The sequence below is a fragment of the Hyperoodon ampullatus genome (genome assembly GCF_949752795.1).
Source record: "Hyperoodon ampullatus genome assembly, chromosome: 12".
Taxonomy (NCBI): Eukaryota; Metazoa; Chordata; class Mammalia; order Artiodactyla; family Ziphiidae; genus Hyperoodon; species Hyperoodon ampullatus.
The window spans coordinates 23578167-23599788 of record NC_136925.1 but is presented as its reverse complement, the minus strand read 5'-3'; the positions used below and the strand labels follow the sequence as shown (position 1 = coordinate 23599788).

The window sequence follows — 21622 nt, the reverse complement described above, 5'->3', positions numbered from 1 at the left end:
GGGACATTTCTGAGAATAGGAAAATGAAACAAGAGGAGACCTACCGAGTACCAGTTGCTTTGATGTATTTGTAAATATATAATTGAAGAATATATTAAATTACTTCACAATCATTATTTCATAGTAATATCAATAAGTTGGCTGGTCTCCATCCATGCTTTCTTAGCCGACATTGTCTTAAAGTTGAAATTCATTTTAGGACCTGTTTGCTATTCATCGTGGTTAATTGTGAGAGAAATGAGGAATATAGCTCCTGAAACAGATTCATACCCAACTCCAGGCACTTATTATTCTTGTGTAGCATTGAAGAAAATGCCTGGTTTTGTCGTTTGAACACTATAGATATTCGCTGAGGAAAATGTAAGCATCTCCCTTTTACTGTTGAGAAAGCAGAAGCTCAAAGACATTAACTTGCCCAGTATTGGTAGCTAGTAGGCAGACAGAACCTACATTTAAACTCAAGTCTGTTAGGTTCCAGATCCTAGGTGTGCTTTTTCTGTTATTCTGATGGTACCAGGTTTAACCAATAACCATTCATGTTAAAGTAAATGAATGACAGGTCCAAATAACTGACGTTGGTTCCTTTCCCTCATGAGAGGTGTGGAGGAGGGCTAGAGCCTAAGCAGGAGGTCCCTGAGCACCCAGGGCTAGGAATGGAAAAAGGGAGAGTCACTAAAGGAAAGACAGCCCAGTTTCTTTTAAGTTAATGACATACACAGGCTGAATATAGAGTGAATTGGTTATTACATACTCTAGGCTTCAAATCCTGGCTTCTCTGACCCTGTGATCTTGGGCAACTTGCAACCGTCTGACTCCGTTTACTACTTACCTTAATGGAGGAGGATTAAATGTGTTAATGCATGAAAGCACATAGACTAGTACCTGGCACATGATAGGCATGCAATAAATGTTAACCATTTGGGTAGTTTTATACATTAAGCAACATGAGAAATGTCCATACTGCTTTGTGTAATGTTTGAAGTGGAATTTGAGCTATGGCTAGAATGGCCATCCATCTCAGTTTACAACTACTGTCCTGGTAGTTATAAGCACCCTTTTTCTTACTCTACAAGGAGTCCCTATACATGTAAGTTTGCCTAAAGTGAAGACTCCTCCTCCAAGAGAAGATATAACTGCTCCTTTCTGACATATAATACAGATACATGTGTACAAATCAGGATCTCTCACATTCTGGTGTTAGACTTCCTGGCATCAGACTGCACTTGCTCTTTACTAGCTACATAGCCTTGGGCAAGTTAGTTGATTTCTTTAAACCTAGGTGCTTCATCTGTAAAATGAAGATACCTCTAGTACCTGTCACCTAAGGTTGTGTAAATGATGTAATGTATGTAAAGCACTTAGCTTAGTGCCTACTATATAGAAAGTACATCATAAATCAGAGCTGTACAGGGAATTCGATTTTTTTGCTTAAGGAAGTACTTAGATCTGTTGGAAGTTGAAAGATTGGAGTAGATGGCACCTGACTAAGGTCATTTACAGTGATAATGTAGAATGATTTTGTTCTAACAAGTATCTAAAGCTGTTCTTTTGTTGTTGTTTTAATATTTTGGCAAATTTCAAACATTAATAAGAGTCGAATAGCCTGAGAGAGGAATGAATTCATGAGCTACCCATCAGCTTCAACAATAATACAACATATTGTCAATTTTTATTTTTAACTTTAAAAAATAACTTTAATGAGATATATTTTACATATCATAAAATTTACCCATTTGAAGTGTACAATGATTTGTACAAATTTGCTAAGTTGTACAAACATCACCAGAAATCAGTTTTCAAACATTTTCATCACCTTGGTGTAGGATTCCTCCTGCCCATTTACAGTTAATCCCAGTTTCCACTCTTAGCCCCAAACAACCACTGATCTACTTTCTATCTCTAAAGATTTGCCTTTTCTGGACATTTTATATAACTGGAATCATACAATATGTGATCTCTTGTGTCTGGCACCCGAGCGTAGTGTTGTTGTTGTTTTTTTTTTTGTGGTACGCGGGCCTCTCACTGTTGTGGCCTCTCCTGTTGTGGAGCACAGGCTCCGGACGCGCAGGCCCAGCGGCCATGGCTCACGGGCCCAGCCGCTCCACGGCATGCGGGATCTTCCCGGACCTGGGCACGAACCCGTGTCCCCTGCATCGGCAGGCGGACTCTCAACCACTGCGCCACCAGGGAAGCCCCCCGAGCGTAGTGTTTTTAAGGCTCATCCAGGTTGTAGCACGTATCAGTAGTTCATTCCATTTTCTTGACAAATAATATTCCATTGTATAATATGATACTATGTTTTGTCTGTCCTTCACAGTGGCCAGTTTTTTATCATCTCTATTTTTATCCTTTCCCCTCCACTCCCTACCTCCACTGAAGTACTTAAAAGCTATTTTTTAATTTCATAAATATGAGAGCTTAAAACATTGATTATATGTTTCTGCTTTTTATTTAGTTTTTTCCAAGCCATCTTCTCTCTATCCTCTCATTCATCTTGCCTGTTTTAATTTGTTTTCTGTCTCTAAGAGTCTTTTTTGTTTGTTTTCAGTTTTGAGAATGAAGAGATGTCTAGACCATAAACTTTCAAAGATAGAGACAGTACATTTCATTATCTCCTCACTCAAATGAAAATTCATACCTGCTCAGTGGCAAATCCAGATCGTGATGATTTCTAAAAATCTTCTTTAATAAATCTTTCAGATTGGCTTCAGTGTTATGCATTAGGCTGTTACTTGTTTCTGATTCTTGTGAGTTTTTTTTTTTTAAGGTCGTTGGAAGAGGAGCTTTTGGAGTAGTATGCAAAGCTAAGTGGAGAGCAAAAGATGTTGCTATTAAACAAATAGAAAGTGAATCTGAGAGGAAAGCTTTTATTGTAGAGGTAAGTTGAAGTGTCATTTCTGTTGTGTAGTTCTTCACCTAAGATACTCTGTGAATTTAATATTATGAAAAAAAATGTTTCTCGGTTGTCATTTCTCTGTATACTTGAACATCAGCAGTTTGGTTGAACCAAAGGGAATGCCATAGGAACATTTTTTTCATTCACACTCTTAATTCTGATTAAAAATTAGGGGAAAAGAGACTTAGCTACATAAATGAACTCATCCCTGAATTAAAATACAATCTCTTCCATGTAATTCAGATCTATTTCAAGGCACAGAATTTAAATTTTAAAATAGAAGAGAAATGGTAATCTCTCCCATTATCTAAAATTAAGAAGGGAAATTTTATGCATTCATTTTTGACTGAACATTTTTAGAAATTCGAACGAGATTATTTTAAGGAAAAACAATTTCAAATTGGTTTTTCTCATTTAGCACGAAAATTTACAACTCTCTTCTCTTACGTGTTTGATGATGGAGGAGAATTTGATAATCATGATATTATTGTATTACCAGCTTCATTCTTTTATGCTGTTTTATATATTAGCTCACAGTATTTCAATAAATCAATGGTTTTACCACTTTTTAACTTCATTGGCCAATAGATGAGTGGTCTTTACCTTATAAACCTTCTGAATTTATATCTGTGATTTTATTGAATTATAATTTCAAAATATACTTCATGATACTTTTTAAAGTATAACATGAAGAAATGAGAACTTAGTTGTGAGATGAAGTGGATTTTTGTAATTAGTTGAATGAGTTGAGAAATGCTGATGAATGGTTTGATGTCATCATGAAGAAAGATGATCTATAGTAGTATGCTCCAGGAGTCTGGCTTTATCTTGCCTTATTCACAGTTTTTGTTTATGGTTTATATGAGGTCATTGATCATATACTGTTGTAGTGGCAGTTTCCTAAAACTAGGTAAAAATATGTGTTAAAGGCTAGCAATCCAGAGTCAAAAAGATCATAATAGCTTGGAGAAAAAAAGTTTCTCATCAAAGTTATGCATACATGTAATTTGTTGATAAATTGTCAAATGGTTCCCACGTATTCTTACTAAAAAAAGAAAACGTTAATCCCCGTACCTCCTCGCATCAAGTTTTCTGCTTCTCAGAGGCAACTACTTTGAGCTCATCCCTTAGTTTTATATGGTATCCCCCAATCCAGAGACTCACACCTTCTCTAAAGAAGGTATTATTATATTTCTATCTCTGTATTTATCTCTATATTAAATATATATCTCTATATTTAGGAAGGTATCACACCTTCTGTAAAGAATCAACCTCTAATCTTTGAGACAGTAAAGAGGCAGTCACTAAGCTGTTTGAAGTCAGGGCTGGAGAGAATCTTTGGTCTAACTTTTAAGCAATCTCTCTGCTCTTTTATTAGCTTGTACGAATAGATACCTGGTACTACCACCACTCCTCCACCTTTGGAAGGTTTGTGAGATAAATCTGGTTGCTTCTCACTTTTTCTCATTTCTTTTAGGTCTGCTGTGTCAGTTATTTCTAGTCATTTGATGTCCAACTTCCACAAATATGTGCTGTTTTCTCATTTCACATTCTCTTCATCCTTCTGAGTTTATGCCTTGAAAAAAGTACCTTTACCTTCTTAGTGGTATTTGAGGAGGGAACAGGAATAAATGCTTGAATAATCTGCTATCTGAAGCTCAGTAGTGAATCTTAACGAGATGAAGTATAATAAATAGTGATATTAATTCTATTAGGACTGAAAATCTACAAATGTTGGCTGTAGAAAAATACAGCTTTCTAAGTAGCATGTAGTAAAAAGGTTTACCTTAGTGGACTTCATATGAGCCAGCAGTATAATGTAGGTAGTAGAGAAGGAAAGGAAGAAGAAAGGGGGAGAACCAGAAAAGGGGGAGAAGAAAGAGAAGAGAGAGCAAGGCACAGTTTGGGGGGATATGTTAATAGAAATTTGAGATGTAGAGAAAGGGGAATGAGTACAGCCAAACCCCTCACTGACCTCCATATGAATCATTGGATTGGATTGGATAAAACTGGAAGTAAGGAGACCAGTTAGGAGAAGGCTGTAGTAATTACTACAGTGGTTCAGGTTAGAATTGCTAAGGCAGTGGTAGTGGGAATGGAGAAGAGGGAGTTAACTCAAGAGATGGAAGATGGAAGGAAGAGAATGCAGATTTTAAGTCAGACCAAAGTTCAAACCCTGGCTGTACTGTTTCCTAACTCTAGGGTATTTAGCAGCTCATTTAACCTTCTCTGAGCCTTATCTTAAAGGTATCTCATCTTTAAAATGAAAATGATAATACATACCTTGCAAAGTTGTGAGGATTATACAATATCTGTAAAGTGCCCACCAGTGCCCAGCGTAGAGTAGGTCGGCTATTCATTCAACCATCACCTTTGAAGATGATGATGATGATGATATGGCTTCTTCTGGTTTGGATAACTCAGCTCAGTGCCATCTCGGGGATGGCATCCTAACATTTCTTGGCAAAGTTAATTTCTTCTTCTAATTTGTACTTATGCCTTGTACATAACTCCTGTTATAGCACTTAGCACATTGCTTTAATTATTTGTGTACATGTCTCTCCCCCAACTAAACTGTGAGAGCTCTGGGCAGGGATTCTGTGCCATTCTGGGCAGGCACTTAGGACCACAGTGCCTGCTACATAGGAAACAGTGATTGCTGATTGATTACACTAATATTTTATACAATGTTAAGATTTGAATGATACTGTGAGATCACTTCTTTAAAAGTTAGCACTTTTTAAAAGAAACCTTAATTTGTTACAGCTTCGGCAGTTATCCCGTGTGACCCATCCTAACATTGTAAAGCTATATGGAGCCTGCTTGAATCCAGTAAGTTTGTCACTTTTTCATTATACTCTGTCTATAAGAAATGACGTGGCAGATACGTGCAGCTGTGTAGTTTATGAAGCTATTTTGATCTGTCATATTATTTCAAAAAAAATTGTATGTGTTTCTAATCTGTTAGCAACACAATATAAGGGAATAGTTGTCTTAGGTGGTCTTATCCAGTAACCTCATCTTCTTAGGAGGCTTACAGTATCCTATGACAGCACCTGTTCATTTGCACTGGAAAAAGTCACCAAAGATCTCGTGATTATGTTTTTATATACATCTCCACTCTTAGACAGTGGTCCCCTAGAAGACAAGGTCTTAGATCATAGATACCTTTTATTTCCTCTAGCACTATTCACATAGTAGGGGACAAAAGAATGATTTTTTATGCATTTATAAAATCAAAGGTGAACTAAGTTATCTCTCCCTAAGATGCTATAGCTCTGTGGTTAATTATTCTGGCATATATTTCCTTTAGGTGTGTCTTGTGATGGAATATGCTGAAGGGGGCTCCTTGTATAATGGTGAGTGTCATTAGACCTGTCTTTATCTAGTAGAGTGAAATAATTGAAAAGCTTTTAATATAAACTGTAAGTTACTTAATGTTCTTCACAGTTTATCCTCAGAGTCCCAAAAGGAGGTAATTAAAAAAAGAAATCTGCTAAAGATTAAAATGAAAAGAAAAGATGCTACAACATTAGTATGTGAAATTTAGAAGTCTAAGGATATCAATCTTTTAAATTGATGGTACTCTGCATAATGTTAAAAGCATTTAAGTAAAGTCAAACTTACTTTTTAAATAGATTTTAAAATATCTTCATACTTTTAATTTTTTCTTTTTGCCCTCTCTTAGCTTTCAGTCTCCTCTTTTAGAACTCTTTAACCACACATCCTTATTCTGCTTTATTTTGCTTTTTTCCCAAAAAATAAAATTGTGAAAACTCACTTCGCAGAACATTTTTTTAAATACAGCAGGTTTTTATTAGTTATCTATTTTATACATATTAGTGTATATATGTCATTTTGATAACAATGAAAGGAAACTGTATCGTTTAGTTACCTTTATAGAACAGAGCTAACCCTTTCACTGTAAGAAACACCAAACATATTTATAAATAGTCTCTTGTCACATCATTTATATAAAATAAATTGTAGCATTTTATTTTTTAAATTAAAGTTATTTTATATAAACTTTTACTTACATTTACTGCTCATGTGATCATCATTGTTAATGGCTATCTGATACTCCCGTGTTTTATTTGGTTGAACTATTTCTAGTTTTTAGCTATTATAGAAAGCATAATTGTAAACATCTTGATGCACATTTTGTTTCCTTCCATAGTATTTCTCTGTATCTCTCTTATAGTAGTATGTCATCACATTGCTTACAATTTATAGTATGGTGTGAAAGACTGCATCTGTCAATATGAAAAAACGTGGTAATGTATATTAATTTTACTTGAATGTATGTATAACAGTTAATGGAATCCTATTAAATGTTAGGTACTTATGTGGTAGTTATCCATTTGAAATCATTAACTATTTCCATCTTTTTATTGGAAAAGAATGAAAAGCAGGACCGATGGGAGCATGTGTAGGAAAATACCCCGTCGTGTGTTCTGATAGTGCTTGCATTCACCTTGTGTCTTTTGTTATATGCAATAAAGTTCTTTTTAGTTTGTGCCTTTCTTTTGCAGTGCTGCATGGTGCTGAACCATTGCCATATTACACTGCTGCCCACGCAATGAGTTGGTGTTTACAGTGTTCCCAAGGAGTGGCTTATCTTCACAGCATGCAACCCAAAGCTCTAATTCACAGGGACCTGAAACCACCAAAGTAAGTTCTAATAATGTGGTGTCTCTCTCTCTTGCCATCCCCTACCCACTCCCTAATTTAAGCTGGTCGTCGCACATCAGTTTTTCTTCTCTCATCCCTTTTGACTTGCTCAAGAATGTTTGTTTTTTATTTTTTTAAGATTGTTTACTTTTAACTCACCTTCATCATTTAGTCATTTATCTAAGCTTGCATTTTAGAATGTTGTCTTTAATGGCGTTTTTATTTTAGTTGAATTTTTATTTTTAATAACTTCTACCTTAGATTAGCGTAATTCTAGAATGTGTTCGTCTGTAAGTCCTATTTTGTGCCCACGGTATGTATTGTTTTCCCTAAATAGTTAGTTCCATGTGAGCAGAGACAAGTCTGTCTTGTTCCCCACTCTATCCCTAATAAGCACAATGTCGACATTACACAAAAATATACAGAGTGGTTATTATTTGCCTTTTCAGAGGAAGGCAAAGGGCATTGCTGGCACATCTGAGTAGAAATAGAAAATATTCTGAATTTCTCCATATTGAGGATCCTGGGACTTTGAAAGAACTTCAAAATTCCCTACATAAGTATTTTTAAAGGCTAAAACTTTGTGGATTTTTTGTTTCTGTGGGTACACAATTAAAGAAAACATACATATTTTTGTCCCCATTTCTCTCTAATTTTTTTCTTCTCTGTCCACCTGTGAGAAAGTCCCCATATGCTCTTTCCCCTCTACCCCTGGCCACCACATCAGTCCTCAGATAAGAGGTATCCCCTAGGAAATCAGTCTCAAGTATTCCATTCTCTTGATGCCGGTTTAAAGCATTAAAGCATCCCTTCTGGCTATAACTTCTCACTCTCCTATCTAATCTGATACACTCTACATAGGTTTCAACTCTTGGAATCACTGTTCTCGCTAGAGTACCTTATTTCCACCTCCAGGCTTAAACTGATATCCCGTTCCCCAGGTCCCTGGTCAAATAATGTTTAAGCCCTAGATTTATGATACTTTTATTTTTTTAACTTGACTCCTGAGGTTGTTGTTGCAGCTACCTGTCTTGGCTAGTAAAGAAGAAAGCACTTTTTTTTCCCCTAGTTTTGGAGATTGTGTCCTCCATACTCCCCCTTCCCCCCCCCATTTAAAAGAGTTGAATTATCAAAGCAGACTCATGAAAATCATAGTTCTTATCCAGCAACAAATTGGCTGATTTAAAGGATACAGGCAAGTAATCAGGCACAGACAAAGCATCCTTTTCCTGGAGGAGCCAGAAACCATTAGATGCAACTCCCGAAAGTCACCCGTCTGCATTAGGGCCTTTTTGGCTTTGGAATAACTGATGAGTTATTAAACAATATACTTTAAAATATCTCACAAAAAAGTTATTTTAGTTTTTTAACACCTTTCATATTCCATAATTACACAGCTTAAACAGCTACCTCCATTCTCCATCCAACCATACCCCATAAATCCGTAAATGTTAGGTTTATTTAACCGACGTATTTAGACGGACCAGATATGTCCTACCAAAATCATCTACAGATGGGGACTCTCCTTTTGATAATAAATACCATTAACATATTTAGAAGAGGTCTGGTCTGTCTAGGTCATTCATTTCTCTTTGGCATCCTTATGGTTGGACTCATCCTGTAGTGTTGCACATTTCCTGTGGGACACCCAGCATACAAATTGAGCTTTAGAATTAGAATTGATTTTTCAGAATGTACTGGGGAAAAGAAAATTCTTTGGAATGACTGTGCTTTCATATATAATTGTATATACAAATACATGTACTATATCTTATTGTCACTGGAAAACCTTTTGATTCTGTTGTCAGGAAGAGTTCCTTAGAATGGCATATAAAGAAGGGACCTGATGATGTGGTTAGGTGTTTTATACAGTATCACCTTGCACTAGTGCCCCTGTTTTATTTATCTTTTGCAAGTTCATCCAAAGTCTTATGAGTAAAGGAGTACTAATTGTAGCAATAATAATATAAAAGTCATTCAGAAAAATTATTGTGATATTTTGAATGTACCAGGATGAAACAAGGAAGTCAGTTACAGAATTCTTATCTTGGGTTAAAAGTAGTAAGAACTTAACAACAATGAAACAAGGAAAAATTTTTTGTTTGTTGAAGTGCATGTAATTTGCATTTAACATTCTTTCCACTTAAATTATCATAGAAGTATTTGTAGCATTATGGAGGTGTGAATAGTAGTTTACCTGGCTTATCTTAGTCATGCTGGACTAAAAGAAAACTAACTTTCTAAGTAATCTCTCCAGTTAGAATTTTGTAACAAAATTATATACAAGGAATTTATTAACTGTAATTATAATGAATCCCCAACCCGATGTTGAATATTACTACAATGTGATGATGCAAATTATATTACCCATCTTTATTTCTGTTCGTCATTAAAAGCAAAACCTGAATAAAAGTATGCTACTTGGTGATTATATTTGCATAGTTTAGCACCTAGAAGAGTTTCTGAACCTTAAGTTCAGAAAATTTTCTGGAAATCTTTTATTGGGTCATTTTAATCATGATAGGGTTATACTCTTACCACACACACATACTCTAAACATAAAAATGATTTTGGGATTGAACATTTTTAGAAACGTCGTCAAAATAAGGACATTAAAAATAAGGACAGTTGTTTTCTTTCTTCTATATTGGTTTATTTTTACTTTACTTTCTTTAATTATGTATATGTTGTTATTTTTAAAAATGTAAAGTAAGTCTTTTCTGCCTCCCATTTCCGATCCTCAGAGATAAGCACTGTTTTGTTTTTTAAGCATGCATAGATTACACTATACATAATGTTGCTTTTTTCACTTACTGGGACTTTTTTTTCATATTACTATATACAGATATTTACCTCTTTATTTTTAATGGATAAATAATATTCCTTACTACCTCTTAAGTAAAGTGAGTTATTAAAATAGAAACTCTTCTTGGCCTGATGGGCAGTCTTAGACTGGGAAGATTTAATTTATAGAGCTCTTTTTAGAAAATACAATGCTGCGGAATCAGTTGACATTTTTGTCAGGCCCTGTAAGGCCCTAAGTTCCTAAATTGGTGCTTCTCAGCTTTCCCCCCCACCCCCCCACCCCCCAGAACAAAGTTATGATGTATATAACCTGAGTAAGTCGGAGAGTAGGGACAGAGCTTAAAAAGCCTTCTGGGCTTCCCTGGTGGCGCAGTGGTTGAGAGTCCGCCTGCCGATGCAGGGGACACGGGTTCATGCCCCGGTCCGGGAAGATCCCACATGCCGCGGAGCGGCTGGGCCCGTGAGCCATGGCCGCTGAGCCTGCACGTCCGGAGCCTGTGCTCCGCAACGGGAGAGGCCACAACAGTGAGAGGTCTGTGTACCGCAAAAAAAAAAAAAAAAAAGCCTTCTTAAGGAAAGTTGCATAAGAATTTTGCATTCGACTTCCTGTGTTATGCAGTTTGTTTTGAAGTCACTGTTAGGATGTTAAAGATACTTACAGTTGAGTAAAAATGTTGGTCCGGGGAGATGTGCTGGCTTTAACCCGGGGCTCTGTTGGCTCCCTGCCACTTATCCCAGCATACACTAATATATTGGCAAAATTTCATACCTTATTTTGAGAAGCACATGAAATTTAAGCCATGATATGTATGCATTTAAAATCTAACATCCTGTGTGTGCTCACAGGGATAGCTTGGACTCTTATACTCACATGATAAGAATTTTGACACTCCAGCAGTATGGCAAACCAGATAAACTGAAAAAACATCCTACAGCAAGCACCCAGAGATGCTACATATTACAACAGACATCCTTTTACATGCATAGGTGATCTTACAAGAAAATAAGGGAATCATTAAGCCAAAAGATGGAGAGAACTGAACCCTGAGTGGGAAGCCAAGGGCCCTCCTGTGAGCCTCTGCCAGTATCAAGAACGTAGAGGCCCAAATTTTAACGGCTTCTGTTTAACGGGCTGCAGACCCTTAGTTGTGCACCAGGTGAGGGGGCAGAACTGACACCTCTGCCTAAGTTCAGTATCTTGGACGGAAGAACTAAAAGAAAAGTTGACTAGAAAAAAAAGTCCGTTTTCTGACTAGACAAGCTTTTATTTTTTTAACTGAGAGTCTCCCCTCATGCTGTTGTGAGTTTGAATTTGCTCTACTTGCCCAGTCAAAAAAATCCCAACAGGACAGGTTAAAAGTGCTTTGGGATTGGTGGTGTCTCAGGGCATTCAGGGTGACTGAAACTCTATTTAAAAGTCATATACTTTCAATTCAGGTCTAGGATTTTTCCAGATTAAGATCAATCAAACATGAAGCCACAGTAAAAATTACCACACCCATAAGGATGCAAGTTACCATGAGTAAAAGTTAGCATAAATAACACAAAATAGAATAAAACCCTCAAATAGTAAGACTCGAGATATTTGGAATTATCAAATATGGAGCATAAAATATATATGCTCAAATTATTTACAGAAATGAAGGAATTAAAATGTGCAAGGAATGAAAACTATCAACATGACCAAAAGAACTAAATAAAACATTTAGAAATAATTAAAATTTTTAAATGGTGAAATAGGTGACAAGAGATTCAGTAGCTGTAAGATATATCTGCAGTTACCCAGAATGCAACACAGACAAATAAATGAAAAAAATGATAGGTTAAGGAACATGGGGAGAAGGAAAGGGAGGGCTAACAGCATAGAATTAGAATTCCAATAAAAGAAAATAGGATGGGGAGAGACTACTTCAAGAGGGGCTAGCCAGGGATTTTCCAAATAAAAGATATGAATTCTAAGCAGGATAAATGAAAAGAAACCTCCCCCATGACACACCATAATGAGGCTACAGGACAGCAAAAACAGAGGGGAGATTCTTCAATCAGCAAAGCGATTACCTGCAAAGGATTGATAGTTAGACTGAAGTATACTTTTCAACACCAGCAATGGAAGCTAGAGGACTGGAATTGTAACTTCACAGAGCTGAGAAAAAATAGCTCTCTACTCAGAATTGTGTACCTGCCCTAAATTTAAGATATTCTGAAACAAAACCTGAGTGAATTTATTGTAAGTAGACCTTCATTAAAGGTGTTTGGGGAAGAAAGAAAATGATTGCATAAGGCGATCATAAGATTCAAGAAGGAATAGTGACATAAAATCAGTAAACATACATTAAAATAAACATTGGCTATATAAAACAGTAGTACCTCTTTTGCATTTAAGAGAAGATGGTTGGAAGGGATTCGAAATAAAGAATTGTTTCTACTGGTTTGCAGAATAACCCACATGCCTATAAGCCTTTTAGGTAATGATGTAGAGAGTAATTTACATTTTTAAATGTATAATTAATTTTTAATAATAAGCTAATAAAAAATTATCTTTTATGTTCATGGTTCTTTTTACACTTTCAGATTGCTTTATATATTTCAGTTCTTATAGGAGTACCAAGTTGCATTGGGATATGGAAAACCTAAGACTATGAGTACCAGTTCCCTAAGAGAATCTGACAGCTGAGTATAGTAGTTGTTTTAACACTAGCTGCTGTAGCCAACATGAGGCTTATCACAGCAGAAATTTATTTCTGACTCAGGTGAAATCCAGAACATATTCCTGTTTGACAGATGACCTTCCATATGGTCATTCAAGGGCCTAGTTAGGCTCCCTCCATCTTGTACTTCTGCCATCCTCCAGGACTTTGGGGACCTCTGCATTCAGCCAGCAGGTAAAGAGAATGAAGCTGATGTATGAGAGGTTTGTGGAGCCAGACCCATGGAGTGACCCATGTCCCTTCTACCCATATACCAGTGGCCACAGCTCAATCTTAGCCACACCTTCCTGCAAGAGAGGCTGGGAAATATCTTCTGTTCTCCAGAGGAAGAAGGGATGGATTTGGTGAGCAGCGGTCAGTCCCAGCCACATCTGCCTGTGGTTTCTACTACTCTTACCACACAGGTAGAACCACTTACTGCCCTTTGCCAATTAAACATCTTGCAGTCACCACCTGGCTCACGGTCCAGGATCTCAGGATGCTGTGTAGTCCTCTCCAGCAGGTCTGGATGCAGCTCCTCACGGTCTGGAAACAAATGAATTAGAAAGAAAAGTTATCTGTCACCCCCCACTTCACCCCTCCCAGCACACGTACACACACACAAAACGGTAGAAGAGAGACCCATCAGTAAAAGGCTCCATTGGGAAAAGGAAACAACAGAAACATACAGCAGCTACTGGTCTGTAGCAATGAAGTCCTGCATTTTCTGGTCCCTCTGCCCTGGAGTTGTGAGAGGTTTGTCTTTTGATCAGACTCTGATCCTGCCCTAGGAGAGGAACTCCTTTTTCCATTGCTTATGACTCCTAGCTTCACCCACTTGTAGGCTTCTCCTTGTCCATTCTCTGTAGCAGTGTCAGGAGTAGGTGTTGGGCCATATACTCTCCTCAGAAGCTGTCCAGCTTTCATAACCTGCTTCTGCGCATCTGGGGTCCTGAGGGCATTGTACGACAGTCAGAAGCTTCTTTATTCCAGGCCTGTGGTTCCGCTGGCAGTATAATTTCCTCAGACTTGGGCTTTTGATCCCCTGGGTTCCAGTCAGTTCCATGTGCCTGTGACTAATACTACCACAGTTCTTTCTTAGACAAAATCTTGAGCCTGGTTTATTTGACTCCTGGCCTCAGTGCCTTTTCTCAGCTAAATGGAGGCATCTTGAAGCCATGAAGCTGAGATGGGAAGTACTTTTCTCTTCATTTGTTCTTTGCTGCAGTGCTGTTAATGGGCCTTTGTGAATCTTATTTCCTGCTGTTTGGAGTCGAAGAAGTCAGCTTTTCCAGTCCTTTAAAGCCACAAATCATCACAGGAGACAAACTTTACCAAATGTTTTGCCACGTCATTACATGGATCTCTCTCTTTCCAGCTTCCGCTTTCAGTGTTCTTGCTGCCTACTGCTAAACCAATACCAAATATATTAGATTTTTGTTATAGCAACACCCATTTCAATACCATTTCTCATATTGGTTACATTGGCTCTGTTAGATAATCCCTGAAGTCTCATGGCTTAAAGTACAAAGTTTGTGGGCTTTGCTCGTAAAGTCCAAAGTGAATGTTCCTGATTCACATGGTGGGTCAGGATCCCAGATTCCTTCTGTCTTGTAGTTCAGAATCCTGTGCCTTCAGTGACATATGGGGAAAGGAAAAGGAGTTTATATATGTGAGAGTTCATATGGGCCGGGCTTGGAGGTGAAGTACATCACATTCTATTGACTAGAATTGTCATATAGCCATACGTAATTGCTCAGAAGGCTAAGAAATGTACCCAGAGAAGAAAGGAAATAGGGTCAGTGAACAGCTAACCAGTCTTGCTATGTTAGGCTAAAGACTCATTTCTGCTCACTGCAAAGCAGGTGAGCAAAGCAGGTTTGCAAACTTCAGGACCATCATCCACAGTAAGAAATACTTCACAATCTATCGTGTGTACATATTAACGTATATAGAACTGAAACTGAACTTTCCTGAAACAATGTTTAATCTTAGTAGTTGTGATACACTTTGATATTTTCTATTTTATTTTTTAAATGCTGTCATAGTCTACTGAATTGGTTTTGTGATGTAGGTTTCCAGATCTGTGATCTAGAATTTTATGACTAGGTTTCTGCCTGTAGCTTGAAAAACACTGGTTAAGGTTAAGTATAGGGGGCGAACAATTTATGAAAGTATTGATATACATCCACTCCCATTTCAGGACACCATAATGTTCACTTGCTAGATGTTTTTTAAACCCCATGTTTTATTTTGGCCCAGAGAGAAGCATAGTCACGAAAAATTATGGAGATAGAGATGGAGACATCAAAATTTGGGTCTAGCAGTCTCCCTAAGAGAACTAGGTTAAGGTCAATTTTTTGCTGATATTCCTCTGTATTATTAAGCTGTTATAGGTGAGTGGGTAACATTTCACGGAAGTTGAATGGTGACATTTTGCTTAACCTTTTCTGTTTCCACAAATGTCTCTTCTTTTATTGTAGAATCAAATATTGGTCTTATAACCTGTTATTTTTTAAAACAGCTTGCTGCTGGTTGCAGGGGGGACAGTTTTAAAAATCTGTGATTTTGGTACAGCCTGTGACATTCAGACACACATGACCAATAATAAGGGGAGTGCTGCTTGGATGGCACCTGAAGTTTTTGAAGGTAAAATGGCAAAAGCATGATGTGACTGATAATCTGCCTTATTACTCCATGTAAATCCAGTGTGTTTATGGCTTTGCCCTGTTTCCATGGTTTTATTTCTGCATAGTATATAATTATAAGATATATACTAAAGTCTAAGGAGGTATTAAATAAATATAGCCTTAGATCTTGAATCTCACAGCAAGATTTAAGTTGTCTAGCACCCTCTATGAAGTTCAAGCATATGTACGGTTGATCCTCATTCTCAGGTTCCATAACTGCAAAATTGCCTACTTGTATCCTAAAATCAGTACTCATAATTCTTTCATAGTTATTCACAGGCATGCACAAAGCAGGGAAAAATTTAATCACCCAACATACACCTTCCCAGCTGAGGTCAAACAAGGCAATGCTCTGCCCTGTTGTATCAGTTCTCATATTTTATCACTTCTGTGATGTATTTAGTGCCTCATTTTTTTTCCTTTTTTTGTGCTTTGTGTTGATGATTTCACCATTTAAAATGGCCTCTACGAGTAATATTGAAGTGCTTTCTAGTGTTCCTAGGTATCAGAAGGCTGTGATGTGTCTTACAGAGAAAATACATGTGCTAGCTAATCTTCATTCAGGCATGAATTACAGTGCTGTTGGCCATGAGTTCAATATTAATGAATCAACAATTTATATTAAATGAGGTGTTTTGAACAGAAACACACATAAAACAAGGTTATGTATTGATCAGTTGACTAAAAATGTCAACTGATCAGTATAGGAGCCCAACCCTGTAATTCCCCGAGGAGCAGATTATTCAGTGTTCACTAATTCAAGGTTCACAGCAACTTTGTAGAATAATACTGGGAATAATGAGGATCTACTGTGCTTTGTGTTGGCTTCCTAGCGATTAAGAATCAGCAGTTTAAAGTTTAAATGAGCGTGCCTTAGAAAGAATGCAAGGACCACAAGTAAAGATACTAAGGACCTTAAGTAAAGGATAAGCTTATGCTTACTTTGTTTTACGTCTCTGTGTCTTACTGAAGTTCTAAAACAGTGGTCCATAAATTGCATATGAGGTTTCTATATAAAAACATCAACTTATCTTTTAAATGAGAAAAGTTGAACTGAAGATGTGTGATTCATAGGTTAGGAAGTATGAAAGCCCATAAAATTCAGAAACAGTAATCAGATTCTGATTTTGACTTATTTTTGATGAATTTAAAATTTTTTGTTCTTTGTTTTTAGCCACCAAGAGAAAAAAAATTGCTATGCAGCTGATCACTTGAGTGGAGCTATTTTGCCACAAAATTCAGTTAAAAAGTTAGTGGACAAGCAAGTGTTAAATTATATAAAATTAAATAATGCCGCCTGTTTTCAAGTTTGTATACAGAATGCATATAGTTGGCATTGTTTTAAAATTATTTGTTTATTTCATGTGCCTTTCTTTGAGTTAAAGTAACACAGTTATTACTGTAGTATGGAGAGCCGTAAGATTTGTTTATACAAAAGAACCCAGAAATAAAAGTTGCTGTTAATTGTTTAGAGCAACAAAGCTCAGACTGTTAGGCTATGTAGATTTCTTCATTTCTGAAAGATGTCAGCACCTGTAGCCCAAATCAGATTGTAAAGTCATTGTAACTCTTACAGTGCACTGCCTAGTGCCTTTGTAAAGTACATGCATAGCTATTGCTGTAATAATTGGTCACTGTTATAGTGGGTTGTTCATGGGTTTGGGGGGTTTGTTTGTTTGGCTATTTAATTGTGCTGATTCACCAGCCATCTTAGTAATCATATAAATTTTGCTGCATAATCTGCTTACTGTAAATTTGTATTCATAGTTTTTCCTGCTTACAACTTATTTTTAAGTTTGCAAATTAATAATTTTATCTCACCAGATAATTTGAAAAGAAAATCTTAACACTAGATTAGAAATTTTTTCTGCTTTGATAGTAGTATTATCCATCAAGAGAATGGGAGAAGAACATTTAAGATTAAGAAATTATAGAAAGGAGTGTACAAATGTTTTATACTTTGCCCCAGAGAAAATGTAAGTCTAAATAAATAAAAGATAAGGTCTGTGTTTCTTGATGAGAAGGTAAAAAATGACCAGCTTTCTAAAGTGGATTTTAGTGCATTATTAATACTTAACTCATTTTAAAAATGTATTCATTGCAAAGACTTGAGGTCTTCAGAAAGAGTAATTTCTCAGCTCTACATGTGGCATTCTGTTGTTTTTGTACATGATGCTCATTCTTAAAATTTATGAAAGCAGTTGCTTCTGTTAGTCATGTGGGAAAAAGTCTTGAAATTTTACTACCTTTTTTTTCTAGGTAGCAATTACAGTGAAAAATGTGATGTCTTCAGCTGGGGTATTATCCTCTGGGAAGTGATAACACGTCGGAAACCCTTTGATGAAATTGGTGGCCCAGCTTTCCGTATCATGTGGGCTGTTCATAATGGTTTGTGGAATTTTTTTCTTCAATATATTGTATATATTTTATTCCTATTTGGAAATTATTTCTCCCCCAAAGAAGACCATTTATCCCTAATATTAAAATATACAATTTCTTATTACCAGTCTCCAGCCCTCCCCCCTACTCTAAAAACGGGCAAGGTCTGGGAGCAGTCCTGGCTTTGCACAAAGGTGAGAAGGTTTGCTGGCTGTGCTCATTAGGGAAAGGTCATCAGTAGACAGCCAGAGCCAACTACCTCGGTTGGCTCTCTAGAGGGGACAGAGAAACACTGCACTGGACTCTCTTGGAAAAAATAAAATTTAAAGATTAAATTAAAATCTCTCACATGGTTGAGATAATTAGGGAGCTATTGCCTTTTTCTCCTTAGGAAGCAAGTGTCTCATTGAGGAGAGAAAGCAAAGCATAATACAGTAAGTCCCCTACATACGAACGAGTTACATTCTGAGAGCGTTTTCTTAAGTCCAATTTGTTCATAAGTCCAACAAAGTTATCCTAGGTACCCAACTAACACAGTCAGCTATGTAGTACTGTACTATAATAGGTTTATAACACTTTTCACACAAATAATACATAAAAAACACAAAAAGTAAAGAAAACATTTTAAACCTTATAGTACAGTATCTTGAAAAGTACAGTAGTACAGTACAACAGTTGGCATACAGGGGCTGGCATCAAGTGAACAGGCAAGAAGAGTTACTGACTGGAGGAGGGAGAGGAGGTGGGAGATGGTAGAGCTGAAGGATCATCAGCAATAGGAGACGGAGGGCAAGCTGCCATTTTACTCACGCCTGACATTGATGGAATGCATGTTCATATCTTTGAAAGTTCGCAACTTGAAGGTTCATATGTAGGGGACTTACTGTAATAAGTGTTGTTACTTAAGCTATTCATAAAGGCAAAACACAAAGTGCTTCACAGAGTCTTTCTTTTTATCTTCTCATTCATTCTTATGAGGCGAGTACTATTATTGCCTCACTTTACAATTTTACACATTAGGGAACTGAGACCTAGAGCGGTTAAATAACTTGCCCGAGGTCACAAGGTTAGTAAGTGGTGTTGCTGGGATTTAAATCCGGATCTTTCTGGCTCAAATGCCCATATTTTTAAGTTACATTGATTTATGGACACAGTGTCCTTTCATCCCTCCTATTCCTTTTATACCTGTAGTTACAATGTTTCTGACCGCTCATGATATTAGAATATATCCTCATTAATCAAGTTACTTCCCAGTTGCTTTGGGAAAATAAACTTTTCATGAAGGGAAATTGCTTAACCTTCTAACTTTTAACATCACTCTCTGTTGTTTAATTCCTATCACTTGATTATAATTATTCTGATTAATGGCATTTTTAACACACTGTTCCACACGTAATAGAAATAAATATCTGCCTCACTATTTTGATCATTCATAGACATGTCAAGCAGTAATCTGAGTAATCTCAAGTGTGTTTACCAGTTTCCTATACTACCTTTCATTGTACTACCTTTATGGTCATTGTAGAGAATGCTAGAGCATTGACCAGGACAGTTTGTTTTCTTTTTCTGTCAGTTGTCAGTAAATAATTGAATGTCCATGAAGTAAGGAATGAAAGAACTAACTTATTAATTGATAAATTTACAAAGATTTCATTATACTTGATGCCTTCTTTAAGTTAGGGACCTTACTAATGATATTACAGTCTTGTTAATTACACAAAAGTTGGCAGTTTTCAGCCTGTGAAATGATTGATTCACAGCAACCCTAAGACCTGTCTCCCACAAAAGAGCCATTTGGAGGTCAGTGAGTATAACACCATAGTTGATGACTTTTGACATATGGAAGATGATTTTTCAAACACATTTGAAATTGTTATGATAAATCTGAAAATATAGTTCAAATAAGATTACCCAAGCCACCATTTTATTCTTAATAAAATACACATTAAGCCATTATTATTTGTTAAAAGTGTTTATAGCAAATGAAATATTATTAACTCTCAGTCATAATGTATATAAAAATTTTAATTTGGCTTCTCAAAAGGTGTAGCTTCTGCTTTATGAAAATATAATGTTAATCCAAAGGACAAAAAAAAAATGTACTTTTAGTCCTCCTAAAAAAATCTTAAATTACAAGATCTGTAAAATAAATAACACTTAAGAAATGCATATTTTAAAAAAACTTACACCATTCTTTGAGTAAATACATTCTTTTCTCCCCTCCTCTGATTTTCAATTGTAGGTACTCGACCACCACTGATCAAAAATTTACCTAAGCCCATTGAGAGCCTGATGACTCGTTGTTGGTCTAAAGATCCTTCTCAGCGCCCTTCAATGGAGGAAATTGTGAAAATAATGACTCACTTGATGCGGGTATAATCCTTCTTTTGAGGGGCTTTGGGTTTTTAAGGGAATTTTATATATACTGACTTATAATGGGGTTTTAAAGTAAAGGGACAGTATTGTTCTTTTTTTGCTTTATACTTATCTGTATTTTCCACGTTAGAATGGGTGTTCTTTACTCATAATCAGAGGAGGAAACGTTATTTTGAAAAAAAAAAAAAGAACTAGTTCTTTATAATTGAAAGATGGCAAGACTAGGTTTCTGGGCATGCTTTTTCCTTCTGCTTAACTTAGTGGACAGATGTGTTTGTTTCTGGGCCTGTTGCCTTATCTGTAATGTGAGAGAAGTTGAATTAGGTGATCTCTAAAGCCTTTACAGGACTTAGGTATTTTATGGCTCTAATACTTGCTAAGTTTTAAATTTTCTTTAGTAGAGATCTTTATCAAGCAGTCATTTATGTAGTGCAATAGAGAGGTTGCATTCCCAGACACATTTATCTAAGTGATTTTTACCTTTTGGTTTTTCATTGCATATTTTCAGCTTTTCATTTGCCATTAAAAAGTTAAACTTTCTTCTAGGCTCTGTAGAATTTTGGAATTTAGAAGGATTGTTTTAAATGATTATTAGAATTTCCTAATCTATAAATCAAACACTTTGAGAATTATTTGAATAATTTTAGGCCTCTGGTTTTTGGTGCACTAACAAATCTATCAAGTGGTACCTTGACTTTAAAAAGTTTACGTACTTATGAACGTGCCTAATTTCAGAACAATTTGCTAAGTAGAAGAATCTTTCAATCTCTTTAAATATAGATTAAGTATTTTCCTAAATGGCCAAAAATTTAGTTTTTTCATTTTATTGAAAATAACTTAGGCAAACCAGCTTGAACTAATCTGATTAAAGCTTAACTGCATATTTGGATACTAGCTATATATAGAATCCTAGGACCTGAAGATACGTTCATAAGAAGACAGCTCAGATACCTTAAAACTTCGGGTTACATAAATTGTTCACGTTTTAACTGTGCTTTTATGTGCTTTGTCTAATTTGAGAAGAAAACCTTCCTTTTTTTCCCTAAATTCTAATTTTCACCCGACAAATATATCCAGTATTTTATCTCCAGTCCATAGAGGGACAGTCATAATCTATC

At 36.3% G+C, this 21622-nt stretch overlaps 1 protein-coding gene across 4 annotated transcripts in view; it reads left to right on the top strand.

Moving 5' to 3' along the window:
• The window catches only part of MAP3K7 (mitogen-activated protein kinase kinase kinase 7), a gene marked incomplete at both ends in the record, with an annotated part of 66746 nt that overhangs the window by 10337 nt on the left and 34787 nt on the right, over positions 1-21622 (top strand). For all 4 annotated transcript variants that reach the window (XM_079716810.1, XM_079716809.1, XM_079716812.1 and 1 more), the window contains 7 exons: positions 2768-2878; positions 5663-5728; positions 6210-6255; positions 7429-7567; positions 15584-15708; positions 18009-18137; positions 20371-20501. In XM_079716810.1, coding sequence (XP_079572936.1) covers positions 2768-2878; positions 5663-5728; positions 6210-6255; positions 7429-7567; positions 15584-15708; positions 18009-18137; positions 20371-20501 — 747 coding nt within the window. The remainder of the gene's footprint in view (positions 1-2767; positions 2879-5662; positions 5729-6209; positions 6256-7428; positions 7568-15583; positions 15709-18008; positions 18138-20370; positions 20502-21622) is intronic.